This window comes from Leuciscus leuciscus, assembly GCF_965113295.1.
Source record: "Leuciscus leuciscus genome assembly, chromosome: 13".
NCBI lineage: Eukaryota > Metazoa > Chordata > Actinopteri > Cypriniformes > Leuciscidae > Leuciscus > Leuciscus leuciscus.
In genome coordinates, this window is record NC_138737.1 from 16,615,086 (window position 1) to 16,637,290 (window position 22,205).

Here is a 22,205-nt window from a genome sequence, read left to right on the forward strand (position 1 = left end):
CTGGTTGAAACTCTCTTCACATCCTAACAGAAATCAATGATAGAAGTGCTCTAAATATAAAAAAATGTACACATGATATATCGTCTGTGGAAGTCTCAGGACCAAAAATCTGATATGATGCCCTACCTGCCTGTCAACATATGTATTTCTGCGCACACGTCCCGTAAGGCTGTTCAGAGTTGTAGAAAGTGACCGAGCACCGCAGACAAACAGCAGCTGCCTTTTACAGTTCTTCTTGAACCAAAACAACAAGCTTATGCTGCTTTCATGCCATGTCCTCATGAATTCTACCCGGAGCTGCTCACGTCCTCAGATTCGGATTAATGTGTTTCTGTGTCAACACTATCAACACCAAAATGAATCTTCAACAGTCAGGTCACGTGGTACATGTAAGAGCTCTGTTTATGTTCATTACTACTGTAATGCTGTGTGTTTTGAGACATGAGGTCATTTAATGCCGTCTCTCATGACACTTTGCTGAATCTGCTCCTGCTGTATGCGTTCATGTGTTTTGGAGGAGGCGTGGCTTTGAGAGCGCTCTGAAGGGAGGGTGGGATCTAATGCTTCAAAGCTAGCTTGCTATTGCTAGCGCTCCAAAATTGCCTTACCTATCCATATTGGAAAAAACATTTGGTCCATACAATGATAGTCAATGGGGTCCAAAACAACATAGAGTGCTGCAGTGATGACGTATTTCTGTAGGCTAACCTGGAAGTTAGCATCACCCTGGTTGCCTCAGCAAAATCCAATAGGAATTTTCCATTGGCTTTTGGATTATTGCAGAAAATAAGCTCATAAACAAAAGTTTATGATTCTTAAAAGTTTTGTTCATCATGATAATGTTCTCAAATGAACACAACTTTTATGAATATTGTAGCCTAAATACAATCGGCATTGGTAAAAAGCTAAACGTAGACTTCTACGTCACATCACTAAGCTTCCGACAAACTCTTTCAGTCTTTATTTAAAAAACACTTATCCTGTAAGTTTGAGGTATAATAGCTTGCAAGAGCACGATTACAAATACGAGGTTGTAAAAGCGGAATAGTGAGTAGATGAGTTTTCCTGTTTAGCTGATGATGTTTAATGTCAGCCTCTGTAGTCCCATTTAGCCGCTTGTTAGCAGCCACCTTTTCCAAGACAAGTAAAAGCTTTTAAAAAAACACAAGAGGGTTTTAATGATGTATTTTATGACTAAACTGTGAAAATATATTGACCTTGTGTTTACCACAGACCTTATTTCTGGCATTAAACCAAAAACCTATGACTTGAGGATAATGGAACCAGAATCGCAAGAATTCTAACTCGTTTCTTGGTTTTGGCTTACAAAAATACATCATCCCTGCAGCACTTTATAGACAAAATATCTTCAAAATATCTTATTTTGTGTTCTGAAGTAAAAAAATTAATAAAAAATGTCATATAGGTTCAGAATGACGTGAGGGTCAGTACATAATAGCATTTAATTTTTGGGTGAACTATCCCTTTAAGAGATATTGTGTTACCTTGGGATCTTTATAGCAACAGTGTTCAGCTGAAGATCAACAGCTGCTGATTGCAGGAATCATGTATTTACAGTCGCATCCTTTGATCGTGGCGGAAGGTACAGGCCTGTGATTGGCGATTACTGCCCTGTAGATCTCTGCTGTTAGATAACAGAGTTTATCCATTGGCGATATACGAGTCCCTGGGGTCCCGGCCCTGATCTTGGCCTCCCTTTGGGGCCCCTCAGGAAGTGAAGAGGGGGCCCCGGGCCTCGGCGGAACAAACCTGACTGACTGTAAATTTCTGGCAAAAGAATGGTCGCGTGTGAGAAGACTTCCTGTGGCTTCCTCACGGTCTGGAAAAAATGTATCCTTAGAAGTGTCCTGACACGCATAACCCCTGATTGAGGAGACACAAAGAAAGAGAGACAACACACACCCAATTTGGGAAGCGTGGGCTACACCTGCTGCTTTTTGGGGAAATAAAGGAAGCTGTAAGATTGTCTTTTACTTCCCAAAGATTTTTCATCCTAACTAGGAGGAGAAAGATGAACAATGACAGATGGTGGGAGAAGAAATGGTTACGGGTACTTAAGGTAAGGTTTCACTTACATAATTTGTAACATCATTGTGAGTATACTTATGTTTGAAAGTCTCATGAATATTTCAACCTCAGTCACCTGTCATTGTACCGATGTAATTCCACTGCTCTGCTTTTGACAGGCGTGAGAAATCATCTCTCTCAGACAAATCCATTCTGTCTGAGGATCAGAAGGGCACAAGACACAGGCTTTGACCTGGAAGCCGATCTTCCCTCCTCTTGTTCTTGAGCGTAAGATCATGAGTGTGAGATTCTGAATGATATTTTGTAGAACTTGTTATATTTATGCACTTTACCATTTATATATTTTGCTGATAATGTAATTCTCCTTACTGACTTGTAATAGAGGAGAACGTCTCAGTTACGTATGGTAACCCTCGATCCCCGAGGAGGGAACGGAGACGTACGTCAGAAGTGATTCTGACGAATGGGGATCTCGCTCGAGAGCCTATGTACTTCGAGTGTAACTAAACGAGCCAATGCACAAAGGCATGCGATAATTCCACCAGCTGCTGTGCATCGCGGCGCAAGCATATAATGAGCGGCAGGTGCATCGCATCCTTGTTTTTCCGCTGTGGAGCCGGACTTGTTACAGCGGAAGCTCAGCAACTGTGGCAAGGGGACGTACGTCTCTGTTCCCTCCTCGGGGAACGAGGGTTACCATACATAACCGAGACGTTCCCCTTCGTCAGCTCACTATGACGTACGTCAGAAGTGATTCTGACGAATGGGGATATCTACCAAAACCAAACCAAATAAATAAATACCAAAACGCCACCGCTACTGGCCCTTCCAGCGCTCCGCTTGAGCCTCCTGGCCTGACCGCAGTGTTTGGGCAGAAGTAGGAGCTCTAAGCAGAGAAGGTCAGTCACTGCTGTTCCGCAAGACCCACTCAGTGTGACTTATTCGATAACCCTGGGAAAGCGTGCCCTTGGGGAAGGGAACGCTGCGGGAACCACATCCTACCCCAGAGGGAGGCACTGTGACGGTTACACATATGGACTAGCCAAGCAGGGTAGTACAACATATGGCAGTCTCTGGGGTGGTTCCTGCCTAGTTATAGGGGAGAAGAACACCGACAGAGCGGGCTCTGTCGAGGGAAAGACACAGGCTCGTCCGCAGAGGAGCTGATCGTGGAGGAATACACATATGGGGTTGCTGCAGGGACCGCTACATATGGACACCCAGCCTAGCACAAGTTCCACAATGCATACGAGTGTAGGCCTTGCGTCAGATGCTCCGCAACGTCTGACTGCCGCAGGGGTGACGGAGGAACTCAACAGGGTTAGCCATTTCTGGGGAACACCACTGGAGCAAATAGACGCACGTATCCGGCCCAGCGGGGCGGGAGTGGCGTTGCAAGCCGACATTAAGAATCAGAATCAGAATCAGAATCAGAAAGAGCTTTATTGCCAAGTATGCTTGCGCATACGAGGAATTTGTCTTGGTGACAGTAGCTTCCAGTACACATACAATACAAAGTGACAAGACAAGTGACAAGTAACAGGTATAAATAAAAAATAAAATAAAAAAATAGAAAAAATAAAATAAAAAGATTATAAATTATAAATATATATAAAGTTATAAGGTGCTATAATGAAATGTCTGAGGGAAGTATTGCACATGTTTGTTCCACAGTAGGGGAACATTTAAGTGTTCATGAGGTAGATGGCCTGGGGAAAGAAACTTTTCCTGTGTCTGGTTGTTTTTGTGCTCGGTGCTCTGTAGCGTCGACCAGACGGTAACAGTTCAAACAGAGAGTGTGCTGGGTGTGACGGGTCCAGAGTGATTTTGCGAGCCCTTTTACTCACTCTGGATGAGTGCAGTACTTTGAGTGTGGGAAGGGTAGTGCCAGTGATTCGCTCAGCAGTCCGAACTATCCGCTGTAGTCTACGGAGGTCGGTTTTGGTAGCAGAGCCGAACCAGACGGTGATGGAAGTGCAGAGGATGGACTGGATGACAGCTGAGTAGAACTGTACGAGCAGCTCCTGTGGCAGGTTGAATTTCCTCAGCTGACGCAGGAAGTACAGTCTCTGTTGGGCTTTCTTCACAATAGAGTCTATGTGAGTGTCCCACTTCAGATCCTGAGAGATGGTGGTGCCCAGGAACCTGAATGACTCTACTGCAGTCACAGTGCTGTCCATGATGGTGAGTGAAGGGAGTGCAGGGGGGTTTCTCCTGAAGTCCACGATCATCTCCACTGTTTTGAGCGTGTTCAGCTCCAGGTTGTTATAACTGCACCAAAGAGCCAGCTGCTCCACCTCCTGTCTGTACGCAGACTCGTCACCGTTCCGGATGAGTCCGATAACAGTAGTGTCGTCTGCAAACTTCAGGAGCTTGACAGAGGTGTCTTTAGAGGTGCAGTCATTTGTGTACAGGGAGAAGAGCAGTGGTGAGAGAACACATCCCTGTGGAGCACCGGTGCTGATGGTGCGGCTGTCGGACGTGATTTTGCCCATTCTGACTAGCTGTTGTCTGTCTGTCAGAAAGCTGGTGATCCATTGACAGATGGAGCTAGGGACAGAGAGCTGGGTCAGTTTGGTCTGGAGCAGTGATGGGACGATGGTGTTGAAGGCAGAACTAAAGTCCACGAACAGAATCCTTGCATAGGTCCCTGGTTTGTCCAGATGTTGTAGGGTGTAATGCAGTCCCATATTGACCACATCATCCACAGACCGGTTTGCTCTGTAGGCAAACTGCAGGGGGTCCAGCAAGGGTCCAGTGATGTCCTTCAGATATGCTAACACCAGTCTTTCGAGTGACTTCATGGCCACAGATGTTAAGGCAACAGGTCTGTAGTCATTGAGTCCTGTGATCTTTGGTTTCTTCGGGATTGGGATGATGGTGGAGCGTTTAAAGCAGAAAGGGACTTTGCACTGCTCCAGTGATCTGTTGAAGATCAGTGAGAAGATAGAGGCCAGCTGGTCAGCGCAGGTTTTCAGACAGGCTGGTGAAACACCGTCTGGGCCTGGTGCTTTCCTTCTCTTCTGTTTCCTGAAGATCTGACGCACATTATCCTCACTGATCTGAAGTGCAGGGAGGGAGGGGAGGGGGATGGCTGGAGGTGTTGATGGCTGTGTAGAGAGATGGTCAGGGCGGGTATGGGGTGTCTGATCGGGGGTCTCAAATCTACAGTAAAAGACATTCAGCTCGTTCGCAAGATGCTTGTTGCTGTCGATGCTGGGGGATGGTGTCTTGTAGTTGGTAATGTCTTTCAGGCCTTTCCACACTGATGCAGGGTCGTTGGAGGAAAACTGGTTTTCCAGCTTTTTGGCATAGCTCTTCTTAGCCACTTCAATCTCCTTTGTCAATGTGTTCCTGGCCTGATTATACAAGATCCTATCCCCACTCCTGTAGGCATCTTCTTTGACCTGACGAAGCTGTCTGAGTTTTGGTGTGAACCATGGTTTATCATTGTTGAATGATAAGTAAGTCCTGGTAGGGATGCATAAATCCTCACAGAAACTGATGTATGATGTTACAGTCTCTGTGAGCTCGTCCAGATCGCTGGCAGCAGCTTCAAAAACACTCCAGTCAGTGCATTCAAAACAGGCTTGTAAGACCTGCTCTGTGTCGTTGGTCCATCTCTTTACAGTCCTTATTACTGGCTTAGCAGTTTTAAGTTTTTGCCTGTAAGTTGGTAGAAGATGAACCAGGCAGTGATCGGAAAGTCCTAGAGCTGCTCTGGCGACGGAGCGATATGCATCCTTTGTTGTGGTGTAGCAATGGTCCAAAATATTATTGTCTCTGGTGGGGCATGTAATGTGCTGTTTGAATTTAGGCAGTTCACGTGTGAGTTTTGCCTGATTAAAGTCTCCGAGAATGATAAGAACAGAGTCCGGGTGTTGTTGTTCTGTTTCTGTGATCAGATCAGCCAGCTGTTGCAGCGCCGTACTCACGTGTGCTTGCGGTGGAATGTAAACACTGATGAGAACGAGCGAGGAAAACTCCCGCGGCGAGTAGAACGGCTTACAGTTAAGGAAAAGCACTTCCACATCAGGACAGCACATCTTCCTTAACACAGTTACATCAGTACACCACCTTCTGTTGATGTAAAAGCATGTCCCACCACCGCGCGTTTTACCCGTTGACTCCATATCGCGATCTGCTCTGAACAGCTGAAAGTCCGGTAGATGTAACGCGCTGTCCGGAATGGCTTCGTTCAGCCAGGTTTCCGTGAAACAAAGAGCAGCAGAGTTGGTAAAGTCCTTGTTTTTGCGTGAGAGCAGAAGTAGTTCGTCCATTTTGTTAGGGAGAGAGCGGACATTCGCCAGATGGATGCTAGGCAGCGCCGTTCTGAATCCGCGCTGCCTGAGCTTAACGAGTGTGCCGGCTCGCTTCCCACGCCTGCGCGTCTTATACTGTTTCCACAGTGCAGCGGCGCAACCGACGACAATGTTCCGCAAAACGCCAGAAGAATCAAAAACTGGTTGGTGATCAGTTGGTGTGCACTGCCGAATGTTCAGCAGTTCGTCCCTGGTATAACTGATAGCGTATGACAAACATAAAACAGGACAAACTAACAAAAACAGTGTAACAACTGGAGAGCTCAACACCGAGGCAGCCATCCGCGGCGCCATCTTGGATGTATCCAAGTATACGGGAAGATACCGTCTCTACACGGAGGCTATAGAAATTAGCGAATGTGTTAGGTGTCGCCTAGCCAGCAGCTCCACATATATCTGTCATCGGTCGCCTTGAGCCAGCGCCCAGGAGGAAGCAACACTTCTAGTTGAGTGTGCTCGCAACCTGAATGGGCAAGGCATGTCTTGGGTCTGATACCACTATCCAGTGGGCTAACCTCTGCTTGGAGACAGCCTTTCGCTTTTGCTGGCCTCCGTAACAGACGAAGAGGTGATCTGAGGTCCTGAAGCTTTGCGTTCTGTCCACGTATAACCACAAGGAGCGGACGGGCAAGGCGTGATTCAGTCTCTTCAGTCTCCTCGCTCCCCTCAGGAACCTGACGATCAGGTCATGCTTTCCCAACGACTTACCTTCAACTGCATCGTGATGTGCGGCAATAGCGGCAACATACACTTTGAGGGTGGAGGGAGACAGCCTTCGCTCCAACCCATCTTGCAGGAAAGAAAGCACGATCGGACATCCTCGGGGTTCTTCCCGGTGGGAAGAACACCATTCAACGAACAGGTCCCACTTCAGTGCATAGAGGCGCCTCATTGAGGGGGCTCTAGCAGAAGTGATATGGTGTCTACCACCACCTGAGGTAAGTCACCTAGAACCTCCACGTCCCATCCAAGGACCAGACATGGAGTTTCCAGAGATCTGGACACAGATGCCATAGAGTGCCCCGTCTTAGAGAAAGCAGGTCCTTCCTCAGAGGAATGGGCCAAGGAGGGGCTGTCGCGACTAAAAATGGCATGGCCTTTTTTTCCCTTTTTTTTAAATGAAACGCATGCATGGTTAAATTGTTCACAATAAGAAAATATAGAAAATAGATTTAAATGACAAGCTAGGTGTGAAATTGTTTTATTTTTTTGTCCTGTTAATTTTTCACATACAGAATTTTATTCATAAAAGACGTGCAGAATGATTCGTTCATAAACGTCATCTTACATACATTTCTTGTTGAATTGAATGCAAAAATTTACGCAGGAGTAATTTACAAACAAATTATGTATGATAAAATATAATAGTAAAACAGGACAATGACATAGACTTGCTTCATTCTCTCATAGGCTAATGGTTAGAGAGTCAGACTGGTAACACGAAGGTTGCAGGGTTAAATGCAGAGGACAAATTCTGAGTATAGGTTACCATACTTGGCCTTCACATGTCACTTTGTCTTAAAATAACTTAAAAACTTAATTTAAAGTGTCCATTAAGTGTGTGTTGGTGCTCCTGCTGTATGGTCTTGTTTTGTATGTCAGAGTCCAAGAGTTATGGAGCAATAGGACATGAATAGACTTCCTTTTCCTGTACAGCTTTTGGCAGGATCCTACCATTGACCCTTACCTGCAGGGGTCAGTCAACATTTCCCTGAATAGCGTCTGATTTCACACTGTGGATCTGTGCGCTGTAAGAATCCCCTGCTGACGCTGCAGTCCAGGAGGGTTATGTGATGACATATACTTGCACTCTCACACAGGGAAAATTACCAAACCATTTCAGCATATTTGTAGAGTTACATGCAAATGAATAATGGACTTCTCATCCCCTCTGGATGGACTTACATTAGACTTGCAAATGCTGGGAAGAATTAGCTGTCCTGAAAACACGTTTTTTCCTCCTCTCTCTCTCTCTCTCTCTCTCTCTCTCTCTCTCTCTCTCTCTCTCTCTCTCTCTCTCTCTCTCTCTCTCTCTCTCTCTCTCACACACACACACACACCTCCATCACATGTGGCCACAATATGAGTCATCAGACACTGATCCTATAGTCATACAGCTGAAATTCACATTTTTTAAATTCAAATGTGTATTTCTCTATGACAGCAGCTTATCAAAGGAATGTTATTACAGAGGTTAAAACAAGTTGAGCTCAATCAACAGTATTTGTGGCATATTTTTAAAACAAACATCTGGGTTACAGCGAGACACTTGCAATTGAAGAGAATGGGGATAATCTGTTAAAATACTCACTGTTTCATTAGTAGCCTAGTAGCCACAAGACCTAAACAATATTTGCATTAAAATAATTTTAATAGCTTGAAAAATTATTTAGCCTACTTTTCTGAGTAAAGTTATATTCAATTCTTCAATATTAAATATTCAAAACCACTGTAAAAGGAAAAGAACAGCCTTATAGCTCAAATAATGTCTAAATTTGAACAGATTAATTATATGATAAAATTATACAATACAAATTTCTATTTTTAAATCCTCTAAAAATTGGCCCCATTATGAGTGCCTTATTGTAACCTCAATTTTTTGCAATTTATTTTAAAGTGTCTAAATATTTTTTTGTGGTAATACACATTATCAAAATGCTGTTGTTATTAAACCTGGAATATTCCTTTAATATAATGCCATAGATTATGGGTTGCATTATGGAGGAGGAGTTCTTAGAGTTATAGCATAGTCTACCCCCACTTCCCACACACACACACACACACACACACCTGCTCTTCTCACTCAAATGCATGAACCCTATACAGCCTAACCAGTCTCTCTCTTCTTCCTAAACAAGACTGTTGGTTTCTCATGACATAATGTTGTTGGTCCTGTAAATCTGTGTGTTCAGCTGCAGTCTTACCTCACTTATTCATGAGAACACTGAATCTGCCATTTCATGATAAATACATAACATAGAAAAGAATGACTAGCAATGACGTTTTAAATTTAACATATAGGTTAATGAAATTATACAACCTAAAAATTATTTTAAAAAATACTCTTTTTTTAATACTATTTACGTTCAATACAATTTATTTCTAAAAAAGATAATATTAAAAATACTATTAAATTGTTCGGTGATTGTTTGGAACATTTATATTAGTTTTTTTTTTTTTTTTAAGTTGTAAATAAAGCAAAGATTACTGTAGTATGTTTTAGAAAGCACACTTTCAGTTTGTATTCTTCAAAATTGCACATTTAATTAAATGTGTTACTTGCTGTTTCTTTGTAATTGTGAAATTTACTAGCAATTTCTGAGAGGATATTGCTTCTACACCATTTCTTTTTTTTCAGTGATGGATCGGCAGAGCTTTATTGATTATTGCCCCCTGGGCTTGTAAAAACAGCGTGCAGGTGTTTTGAAAATGTCGTAAGTGTCGTAGATGGTGGGAGGGGGTTGTTGGTGCAGCTGAGGGGACAGAAAGTCCCGGGTTTAAGTGACACTGGCATGTTTGTGAAAGCTGCTCAAAGTGACATATACGGGCCATGGAAGCACAGAGAAAATAAATGAGACAGAGAAAAAGGGTCTGGAAGCCATTTGCCACTGTCTCACTCTCTCTTTCTTAGATCATTCTTAACATCTGCCTCATGTTTATTTACCCAACACCCGCTTCTGGCTATAAACAAACCATCTCTGCATGAGCTCAGCCCCTGCAGAAGCTCATAGCCTTCAGCAGAACTTCTGCCACTCGGCCACAAACCAAACAGTTGAGAGACCAACAAACATAGTTATGTGAATTTAATTTTACTTGTTATCTTGCAGAGGACATAACCTGTGAGTTAGAGCTGGAGTAAAACTGTGCTTTTAGCTGTTGTTACGCTGTCAAAACACAGAGTTTCTGAACAAGATCCAGTTCAAAATCCCAGTCAAAAGGCCCAGATAAGGAATATTAATTTACATAAAAATGTCTTTGTTCCAATAAAGCACTGTTAATTATGTATATTGCAACAGAGCGATTATTGGACCAAATGAGAATGGTCACATTGCTCGGGCACATAACCTCAGGTCAAAGATTAGAGGTCACAGGTTAGTGAGTACATAAGCCCATATGGATGATTTAAGGTCTTGCATTCCTTTGCACTGAAACAGTAATGCAGTCAGAGCATGATTGTTAAGCAGTGAGACATGTTTTTTTTTTACATGACAAGGCTAGTCATGAATTATGACAGGAAGGAAAGTGAAAACTTAAATGGGTTAAACTTAAACTAAATGTAATGTGTGAACTAGAGCTGTCAAATCGATTAATCGCAATTAATTTGCGATTAATACAAACATTAATACAAATTAATCTGTTTGCGATTAATACAAACAGTCGGACGCTGTTCGTCCGACTGTTTGTACTGTACTGTATTTTATTTTATTTTTCTAAACTGTTTTAATTATTCTTATTTCTTTTTATTATTTTAATTTCTTCTATGTAAAGCACTTTGAATTGCCATTGTGTATGAAATGTGCTATATAAAATAAACTTGCCTTGCCTAATTGCATCTAACATAAAAGTTTGTGTTTATTTGATATGTTTGTGTGTATATATATATATACAGCACAGTGTAGTAGAAAACTGAGAAAGAGAGCAAATTTGAAATATATGTAAATATGAAGTGTGTGTGTATAGAAGAAAAAGAAGCCAAAAATGACGAAGAAAAAGAGAGTGAGAAAAAGAAAAAGGTTGAGAGAGAGAGAGAGAGAGAGAGAGAGAGAGAGAGAGAGAGAGAGAGAGAGAGAGAGACCCCTACTGTTCTTTATCATGGCCTCGTGCTCTTTGAGCCACTGAATGAAAACAAACCGCAGCGGGTCTAAAACTCTCACTTAACAAAGACAGTAATAGCCTAATGTGATTTTGTGTGCAAAAAAAAAAAAAAAAAAAATTGTTTAAAAACAAATGTAGGCTACTCTCCTGTTCGGGTTGACTTAAAAAACTCGATTCGCGGATGAATATGACTTTTTAAATTTGTTTTTCAAATTCTTATTAAGTTCATTGCAACGACAAGTGTTTGTGTAAATAAACATGTTGGTTTTTGCAGCATTAGCAGTGCGTTTGCCAGGTTGTTTGTTGCACGTTCATTACAGGCCCACTGTTGTTTTAAACGCCTCGCTGTCAAATGGCCGCGCAATAAAAGCAGTAAATTCAGAGGATAATCACCGGCCATGAGTTAGCCTACTTTGCAGGTGCAGCTTCTGTTTTTTTTCCCAGTGAAGGTTCATATTACTCCACGAGCTCTTAAAAGTCTATTTTCTTGATCTCTTTCCATAATAATAATGATAATTAATAATTAAATCCAAAGTCTAAAACGTGTTCAATAAATGCCATATAATTGTTTAAACATTTAGGGCAGCAATTAAACAGAAGTTTTCAATTTTATTGGGTTTATTTTATTTTATTTTACAGTAGGCCTACATCTAGACACAACATACAAATAAAATAAGTTTGTAAGATTATAAGTGATGTTAAAACTGAGGGGAAACAATCTAGCAACAAGAAACAATGACAAACGACATGAAACAGAACTGTAATATTTCAACAACAATATAAGACGTTGAATAAACTAATTTAATTAGGCTACATTTAATATTATAAATATAAATTGGAGATTATAATTACATTTACAAATAAATCGAAACACAAAACCCTTAGCCTTTTACTGTGGCAAAATACCATGATATAGTGATGGTACAGAAGAAAATAACATGGCATCAGGCTACTGAAATTCAGCCCACACACTTGATTTTAAGGTGTCTGCGTTCCAGTGTAATTATGCATTTAAGAACTTTGTAATAATAATTAACTACATGTACTTACTATAGGGGTAGGGTAGGATTTGGATTTGGGTTAGTTGCATTTAATAATGAGTCATTTATATTTATTTACACAGTAACTATGTAACGTGTAAAAACAACAACAACAACAACAATAACAACAACAACAACAATGTAAAATAAAGTGTTACCGAAATGTATTTCATGGTGTTTACATGGTGCTCCAAAGTACTTCATATAATACCATGGTAACTGCCCTGTAGCCTTACCTGTCCAAAAACATGCCGTTCAGTAGCCTAAGCCTACTTTAATGTGAATGCATATAGCCTAATTTATGTTTTTCTTTATCATTTAATATGTCTGTCATTGGATTTTTTATTTTTTTGTAAAAAGATTAACTATTAAAATGAGGTATTTTGTGCTCAAATATGATTTAGCGAGTGTGTGAGAGACCGTAGCTTTGTTTATTTGCATATGACTGACCGCTCCTCCCTATAAAAGACCGCGCGCACTTCTCCTGCTATAACTGCTCGCGCATGGAATGACTGTAAGGACGCACATCAAGAGGATCTTTTAACATGTTATGAGGTCGATCAACTGTTGAAAGTAACATCAGAGAAACACACATCAGGGTTTGGCGATGCAGTGTTTGCGTGGCTAGTGCTTGACAACAAGCCATAATTTCCTTTTGGATACTTTGGATACTTCCCTCTCGGTTTCATCGAGCTCTTGTCCAAACATTTTTTAGTAATGGCATTTGCCATGCTGCGGCCCATAGCGACTCATCTAGCGTACTCGGATGTTGCCATGATGTCCGAGGATGAGGAAAACCGCAGCGAGAGCGACGGCAGCTCGGAGCAGAGCTACGGTTGCTGTCCCAGTGCGGAGAAGCGGCGGCGGGTGACACTCAAGTCCACGGTGGGCGGTGTGGTTATAGTAAAGCAACGGAACGCAGCGAACGCGCGGGAACGCGATAGGACGCAGAGCGTCAACACGGCTTTCACGGCGTTACGGACTCTTATTCCCACCGAGCCGGTAGACAGAAAGCTGTCAAAGATTGAGACTCTGCGCTTAGCCTCCAGTTACATCTCACATCTGGCCAATGTGCTCCTGATAGGGGATGGAGGAGAGGACGCGCAGCCGTGCGTGAGCGCGGTGTACAGCGCGCAGGGCGACAGCGGAGGAAAGCAGCCGCGCACCATATGTACTTTCTGCCTCAGCAGCCAGAGAAAAGGGGTAAGAGACCATTCAAAATTATGATAATGGGAGATAATGCATTTAGTTACTGATATTGTCTGAAAAGAGCAATAATAATAAACATTGATGGATGGCAAATGGGTAGGATGTGGGGATATACGCACTAAGTGTGAAGGACGCTTGAAATGTAATACAATGAAATTAAAGAGAGACATTTTAAGAATGAAACAATGTACACTAAAATAGTCTAAATTAAGCTTTTATACTTTTTTTTTTACTTGTGCATGCACCCTTGCTAATACATTTGGTTACATAGTTGGTGCCAGAAGATAATAAAAAGTGTAAAGTGTAAAATCATTTAAGTTCCCTATCAAAAATTAATTTCCCTGCAATAGGCTACTCACTTTAAATGTAAACCACAAGTGAGTTGGTTATTGAGTTGGCCCAATAAAAATAAAATGATAGAACAGAATTGGCCAAAATATCAGAAGGATGGCCTAGATGATATATTTGTTTGACCTGACATTAATATAACCTTTTGTTTTGTCTATGTGTGCTTTTGCAGATAAAGGACGGGACTGACTGCGTCCGCATGCGGGGAATCACTTCATTGCGCGTGACACGCCGGTAGCAGCGGCAGCAGCGCGTGAGATGAAACCGCCACTCAGGGAGCGCGAGAGGTGAGCGAGATTCCTCGCGACGGAGATTTTCGGAAGACTCGCCATTCAAACAAGCGTTGGTTTTTGTATTTGTACTTTTCTGTGTGTGTTTTGTACAGAGATACGAACATTTAAAATGCAGTGCATAAAATATTTTTTTTTCCTTTTTCGTTTTCTTTTTTAAAAAGAGAATTTATACATTTTATACACAAATTGTGAGAACACCATGGTGAAATAAAATATATTTTTTCAAATTTCAAATGTCCTCTGTCAGTTATGCGTGGATGGCACAAGCAAAAAATAAGCACTTTTGTAAATGTTTTGGGTTGAAAGGATTTGTCTTTAAAATGTCATTTCTCCAATAAATCTCCTGACCAATAGAATACGGTCCTTAGATTTAAGCATCAATTAAGTTTTCATAAATGTATTGCACAAAAATCAGCTCAGTGGGACTTTAACATAATTACATTATTGCTATATAATAGTATGGATGATTCAGCTTAGTGACTTTTGTTGGCTGGTGCTTTCTGGGTAGGCCAATGTATCCCTTTCCTTCAGGGTTAAAAATCCAAACATGTCCAGAACAAATACAACCAAAAGATGGAAGAACAGTCATGGTTTTAGGCAGGGCTTCAAATCAATCAGAAGCTAAAACATTAATTCAAATTCAGATAAAACTCATTAATCATCTCATTACATAACTATTAACTCCTCTCATTCTCTATGTGGTCCTTTTGTCATTGTTTAGTATGTAACTTTTGTGAAGGACAGAAACAAAATGCTTTTTTAATTCTTTTATACATATCTCTCATTCTGTCTCCATGTGTTTTGGAGATCTGGGATGTATTAGTCACGGTAAATACTACCCTTCGGTCAGCATGGGGACCTGCTGCAGCTGTGCATCTGTGAGCTGCATAAATCACCATGAGGGTCAACTTGGAAGGTGGGGTGGGGGTAATATAGAGCAAGGGAAAGTGTAAGAGGGGGGATTGATAAAGAGAAAGCAGGGTCGAAGGTCTGGGTGAGGATTAAGCATCCAAGCTCTTGGATGAAAGTCATAGGTTACTGTACATACAAGTCGAGTGGGTCAAAAATAGATCTGTACAATTGTTAATAACCCGATTCGGTGAACTTTATGCCGTTAATAAAAAAAGACTAACATTGGGTGAACTGGCTGAGAAAGGAAAACCTTAAATAACCCAAGAGACAGCAAATATGTTGTGTCTGATCTCTCCTCCACTGCTCTAGTTTTAAAGCTGTTGTTCCATCCCACATGCAGCGATCAGAACGAAGATAGAGACATTCATTCCACCAGAGCTACACATGCATGCATGTTTCATATGAAACAGCCCCCGATTGTGGGCTTTTCTTTTTCCGTGACGGTCCAGACTGAATTTTGGATCTGCTCAGAAAAATAAAATAAAAATCATTACATGAACAAACAATAATAAACATGAAAACAGCAGTGACATTACACATTCAAAGTTTTCCAGGTTTTAAATATTTTTATCCAGATCAATAGTGAAGGTCACTGGAGACAGTGTTTCACAGTGTTACGTCCTATACGAGTCTAGGGTTTTAAGCAGACGCAACAATATTAATGGATATAAAGAGCGCTATCCTGAGCTCTGCCACTGCACCACAGATCACATTTAATATTTTTTTATTTACAGCCCGTAACACAGAAACAAGTTATTTAAAATAACTTAAATAGGAAGCGTTTGCTTCAGAAGGGAGCAAGACCAAAATTACAAACAAAATAATTCTGCCTTGAATGTAAAACCTTTAACTAAACTACTTAAAGAAAAATTCATTAACAACAGAAATATAGGCTATACTAACTAGCCACAAAACAGGAGAAAAACAGGATACTACAAAAATGGCACCCACCTCCCTACAGCTTCTATTAGAGAAATAAACAAAACAAAACAACAGTTAAGGTGGCTATAGGTTTAGCCTTAGTTCAATTAGGACATTTTATAAATGTGCCTATTAGGCACTGGAGTGCATCTTATTGTCAGTGCAAGTTGATTTTAAAACAGCTCAAAAATGCCTTTTAGTCTGGGACTTAAGCCTTGTCTGTAAAACTGGGCACATGCAATACATTTTAAGCATTAAAAACAAAAATAAACAAAATATAAATGTTAACCCATACTTAAACTACAACAAGCATAAGAGTTGGAGTCACCCTCAACAACCACTTAAATCAGTGACACAAGAAAAAAAATGCAGTGGTCACAATCAACACCAAAATCTGGAGAAATATCGTTTTCAAAAACTTAAGTGTGGGCAATACTAGGATCCAACTTTTAGCACTTTTTTGTAGGCAAGACAATAAGGTTCATGCCTATACAGAAATTACTATATAGAGAAATATTACATGGAGTTAAAAATGAGACAACTTCCCCCTAATACTAATAAATTCTGAAATTCTAAATTAATTTGTAATGAAAAGATTTATATTAAATTAGAGACACATTTTCACAAGTGCACTCAGAAGACTTTTGAACCCCACTGTATATGTTTAATGATAATGAATCGGTTCAGCAGTGTGTAGTGATGGTACTTCAGTGTTTTGGCAGCTGGGTCAGTCTGAATTCCCCTCATAAGATGCAGATCCGCAGTGTCAAACGTGTGACTGATGTCTCCCAGCCGTATGTCCTGCAGTGTAATCTTACTGTCTCTGCTGGGATTTCATCATTTCACAGCAGATTCTATAGCATTAACTTTGTCTTAGCATTATCTGAAGTTTCATAAATCGAGTTTGATATGATTTCTTTGGGTCTTTCATTTGGCTTATTAGAAGCATTTCATAACAAAACCCAAAAACCTCTTTCCTGTCAGACCCCAAACCCTGACACTCGTTTACTAATGACTGAGCGGTTGCCTAGTGACACTTGTCCCAGAAGGAAACTCTCTCTTCTGTATTTTGGCAAGAACACAGAGTCTACATCCAGTTTATGGATCCACACACACACACACACACACACACACACACACACACACACACACACACACACACACACACACACACACACACACACACACACACACACACACACACACACACACACACACACACACACACACACACACACACACACACACACACACACACACACACACACACACACACACACACACACACACACACACACAGGGCCGGTTCTAGACATTAGGAGGCCCTAGGCAAAATTCATGTTGGAGGCCCCCCACCCCCAATAAAAAAACACTTGAAACAAATATGATTCCTAACCTTTTTATTTATACAACATTTCATTTTAAAAAGTGCATAAGTTTGGACACATTACTATTTTTTATTGTTTTTGAAAGAAGTCTCTTATGCTCATCAAGCCTGGATTTATTTGATCAAAAATACAGAAAAATAATATAGTGAAATATTATTAAAATTTAAAATAATGGTTTTCTATTTTACTATACTTTATATTTCTGTGATGCAAAGCTGAATTTAGTGTCACGTGATCCTTCAGAAAACTTTATAATATTCTGATTTATTATCAAATGTTAGAAATTGTGCTTAAAGGAGAAGTTCACTTTTAAAATGAAAATTCTGTCATCATATACTCACCCTCATGTTGTTTCAAACCTGTATGAATTTCTTTCTTCTGCTGAACACAAAGGAAGATATTTAGAAGAATGTCAGTAACCAGACAGTTTTTGGGTCCCATTGACTTCCATAGTAGGAAAAAAAAATACTATGGAAGTCAATGGGACCCAAAAACTGTCTGGTTACTGACATTCTTCTAAATATCTTCCTTTGTGTTCAGCAGAAGAAAGAAATTCATACAGGTTTGAAACAACATGAGGGTGAGTATATGATGACAGAATTTTCATTTTAAAAGTTAACTTCTCCTTTAATATTTATTTTATAACCTGTGATACTTTTTTTCAGGATTTTTGATTATTAAAAAGTTGTTTTAAAAAAGTCTTCACTATCACTTTTTATATATTTAACACATCCTTGCTGAATATTCCTGTTTTTTTCTGTATTTTTGATCAAATAAATGCAGGCTTGTAGAGCATAATAATAAACTTCTTTCAAAAACATTAAAAATAGTAATGGGTCCAGACTTTTACCGGTACTGTATGTACATATTAATCAAACTTTATCTAAGGTAATCTCTTTTTTGTTTAATGAAGATGTTATTGTTGTTTTTGTTATTTTGCTGTTTTATTCAATTTATTCACAGTTCCAGAATCCCACTTCAGTAGATGAGCATAAGTGCTTTTATATTGCATTGCTACCTTAAATATGCTATAGCCTACACAAATCAAGTGGAAGAGAAAGACACGATCGCAACTGAGCAGAAAAAATATATATAAACTGATATTATTGGCGTAATGTCAGGGTATAATCTAATCATCAGCAGAATTTAGAAGATAGACCCATAGATATGAGATCCTTTATTTGAAACATTTAAAAATGTTGTAGTGTGTTGGCTTTTTAACTTAGAATACAGACGTCTTGTCTTTTAATTTTGTAGCTTTTTTACTAGTCAGCTCCCGACGCGATGTTATTCATTGTACGCGCAAATTCAAAGCGTCGCGTCTGGGCACGTTAATGACGCTCGCGCTCTTTTAAACTCGTAATAAAGCGGTGAATGATTTTTCCAGAAATGACGCTGATCTACAGTACAAGTTTATATTTAGAATACATTGCAATCACTCCAAAATAGATGACGACAACTCACACACCTGCATTATGAGCTGTGCTTCTTTGTGTGCTTATTAGGCTTTTGCCTCGCAGCACCTGATGGATGCGTTCGTTACACATACTTTCAGAAGCCGGCACCCGCTTTGTAACGGACACATTAATTGGTTTAACTGCAGTAATGTAACAGTCTATGGTTAAGATAAACATCGTCACTATTTTTAGTTAAATATTGAAATAAATTGTAGATAGGACATTTGTAATTTTTTTTTTTTTTTTTTTTTTGTCCCTCTTCTGTCTGGGCCCCATCCCGCCAATCGGGCCCTAGGCACGTGCCTAGTTTGCCTTTGCGTTAATCCGGCTCTGCACACACACACACACACACACACACACACACACACACACACAGGTTTGACAGACAGGTCAGTAAATGGTTGAGGAAGACTCCCCAGTACTTGTGGGTTCATGTAAACTCCATTACCATTCATGAATAAAAAAGAATTGTTTTTTTCCGGTGTGTGCATTTTTGGCTCATATGTCCGATGTGAGATGGCTCCCCAAGGTTTCTGTTTTGCAGGAAGTTGTCACGGGCACACAGGAAAGCAAAACATGCATGTCCAACCCTACCGTGACTGTCTCACCATGCCTCTCTCTCTCTCTCTTTCTCTCTCTCTCTCTCACACACACACACACACACACACACACACACCAGCCCAGCAGATGGATGATTCCCAGACACCATAATTCACTGACAGGACTGTATCCGGCCAACAAAGAGAACTCTGACCTCCATGGTAATTATATCAATACTGAAATAAAAACATGATGTGTTTCTAACCAATTCTGCTTTGGGACCCTTCTAACTGCAAGAAGGGTAAGTAAAATACAGTTGCTTTAGAAAAATCGACAAATGGATTAGAGTTCACAGGGGAAATAAAGAACCACACACATATGACAAAATCAGGGTAAAAAAAAAGATAAAATAAAAACAAGTTTGAATCAGGAATATTTCGATAATATAAATCTAAAATATTTTTTAATATATATATATATATTTAGCCTTAACAAAAAATGGTATTACTGCGTGTTGGTTACACCACACTGACATTGATTTGGCAGACAAATTTTTTCAAATATGAATAATATTTTAAAACACAACTGTTTCACTGCTTATCTTTTTTGATAAATGATAATAAAATATTATGCCAAACTATAAAGGCAAATTAATGTGTTTTTCTTCATGAATTTAAGCATTTTAATGAAACTATTCCTTTTTTAAGAATAATTTTTGAGCTTAAGCAATATACATAAATATGAATAAAATACATTAAAATTATGTAATTGCAAAATTACAAATGTTTGTAGGCATCTCAAGCCATTTTTTTTGTATAAGCTGTATTTTTATTGTATTTTAAAATATTCTTTAACATTTCTCCAAACTCAGATCACTGCTCTCAAAACAATTAACACAGTGATCTGAAGACGTATCTTGTAATTGTAATTGGAGAGGAGGAGAGAGTTTAAGAAAATGAGAGAGCAAGAGTAGAATGCAAGGAGAGGGAGAAGAGATGGGTAAAGTGGAGGGAATTTGTGTAGTGGAAAGATTGTAAGAAGACATGAACAGAAATGAAGCCCTTACAAAAAACTAAGTTTATTCAAGTGTGCTATTAGTATATTTAACTAAATATTAGAAAGTAAACTTCACACTACTTTTTAGAAATATACTTTTCTGCCAGTATAAGTAGGCCTACTTAAAGTGTAATTTTAGGTACAGTATATTTCTAAGTATATTTGGCCTATACTTGTACTCATTATTTTGATTGAGATATATTTAACAGTATAGTTAAGTATTACTTGTCCCAGACTAAAATAGTTTGAGCTGTTTTAACTGAAAGCAACTTACAGTGACAAATATTAAAATATGTCAGTACCATATTGATTTCTTCTTCTAAAGAACATTATATATAAAAACTACTTAAATATCTAATCATAAGGTCTAATTCTGGCTTATTCTAAGCATTGTCTGTGAAACCAGGCCTATACGTTTGATGTTAAGTTCACTTAAATAAAACATAAATGTATACTTGCAGTATAAAACTACTAAACTAGTTTACTGAGAGAATACTTCAAAATGTACTTTCATAAACTAACAAATGTGCCACAAGTATTTATCTAGTAAACTATAAGTATACCTATATGTTCACTTGTAGTTGCAGCACAAACAAAAGAATTTTGATGTAAACTAGTTTGTGTATTCAAAGTTTACTATTATTACATTTAAAGTGTACTTAAGTGTAATAGTCCAAAAAGTCTCAAGTGTAGTATAAGTTTATGTACTAAAAAGTGGGCCAATTTAGTCCCAAGTAATATTGAAATAGTACACTTACAAGTATACTAGTAGTCCATTGAAATTTACTACATAAAATACTTGAACCAAGATGACTATACGTTTGTTTTTAATGGAATAAGAGTCATTGTTAAACTGGACCACCAACCACAATGGAAGAGGCTTGTGGAGATGAGGCAGAACCAAATTCCACATTCACATTGTTTTTTTTTTGCCCCCATAATGCATGATATATTTATGATATATATTTTCCCCCATAATGCATGATATATTTATTATATATTTTTGCCCCCATAATGCATGATATATTTATTTTGGCATTTCAATAAACTTGGACTTAAATCTCTCTCTCTCTCTCTCTCTCTCTCTTTCTCTCAGTTAAAATGATAAACTCAAACATTTACAACATTTTACCTCTCAAGCTTTCAGAAGGAAGAAGGAGGAAGCATCATTAATACACACACTTACTGACTCACATTCTCAGTCTCTCTCTCACACATTTTTTTTTGTGTGTGTGTTCAGGAGTCTGGAAGCGGAATTCCCTGAGTTGGGAATTGCTGGACAATGTAAACGCTCCACAGCTATCAGCGCGGAATGCCGTCGAGCAGAAGATGTGACCCTCCCAGACATTAACCGTGCAGGGGTCAGTTTCGGTATCGTGCTAGTGATGCTTCCGAAAGAAAACAATCAAACAATAAGACACCCACACAGCAGGAGGGGTGCAGAGGGAGACAGGCCATCATCATCATCATCATCATCATTATCATCATCACCATCACCATCAAGCATCATCAAAGTATTTTTAATAAGGACCATGACAAAACTGGGTCAGTGGAGTCAGCTCTCACACACACACACACACACACACACACACACACACACACACACACACACACACACACACACACACACACACACACACACACACACACACACACACACACACACACACACACACACACACACACACACACACACACACACACACACACACACACACACACACAGGGTCCAGGGTGACGTATCCATGCCAAAATAATAAGACTCATAATATCTGATATCAGCAAAAACTATTTAAGCAAAACCGTAGTCATGCATTTAAAAAATCAGTCAAAAGAAAAATCTCTGTTGCATCTC

At 39.7% G+C, this 22,205-nt stretch overlaps 1 protein-coding gene across 1 annotated transcript; it reads left to right on the forward strand.

Annotated features, from left to right (window-relative positions):
• The first annotated feature begins 12,711 nt into the window (after positions 1-12,711).
• Positions 12,712-14,493, forward strand: tcf15 (transcription factor 15). The gene is made up of 2 exons (XM_082188402.1): positions 12,712-13,429; positions 13,956-14,493. Exons 1-2 carry the CDS (start codon positions 12,944-12,946, stop codon positions 14,019-14,021), a joined length of 552 nt encoding a protein of 183 aa, XP_082044528.1. The 5' UTR covers positions 12,712-12,943; the 3' UTR covers positions 14,022-14,493.
• Positions 14,494-22,205: the final 7,712 nt, after the last annotated feature.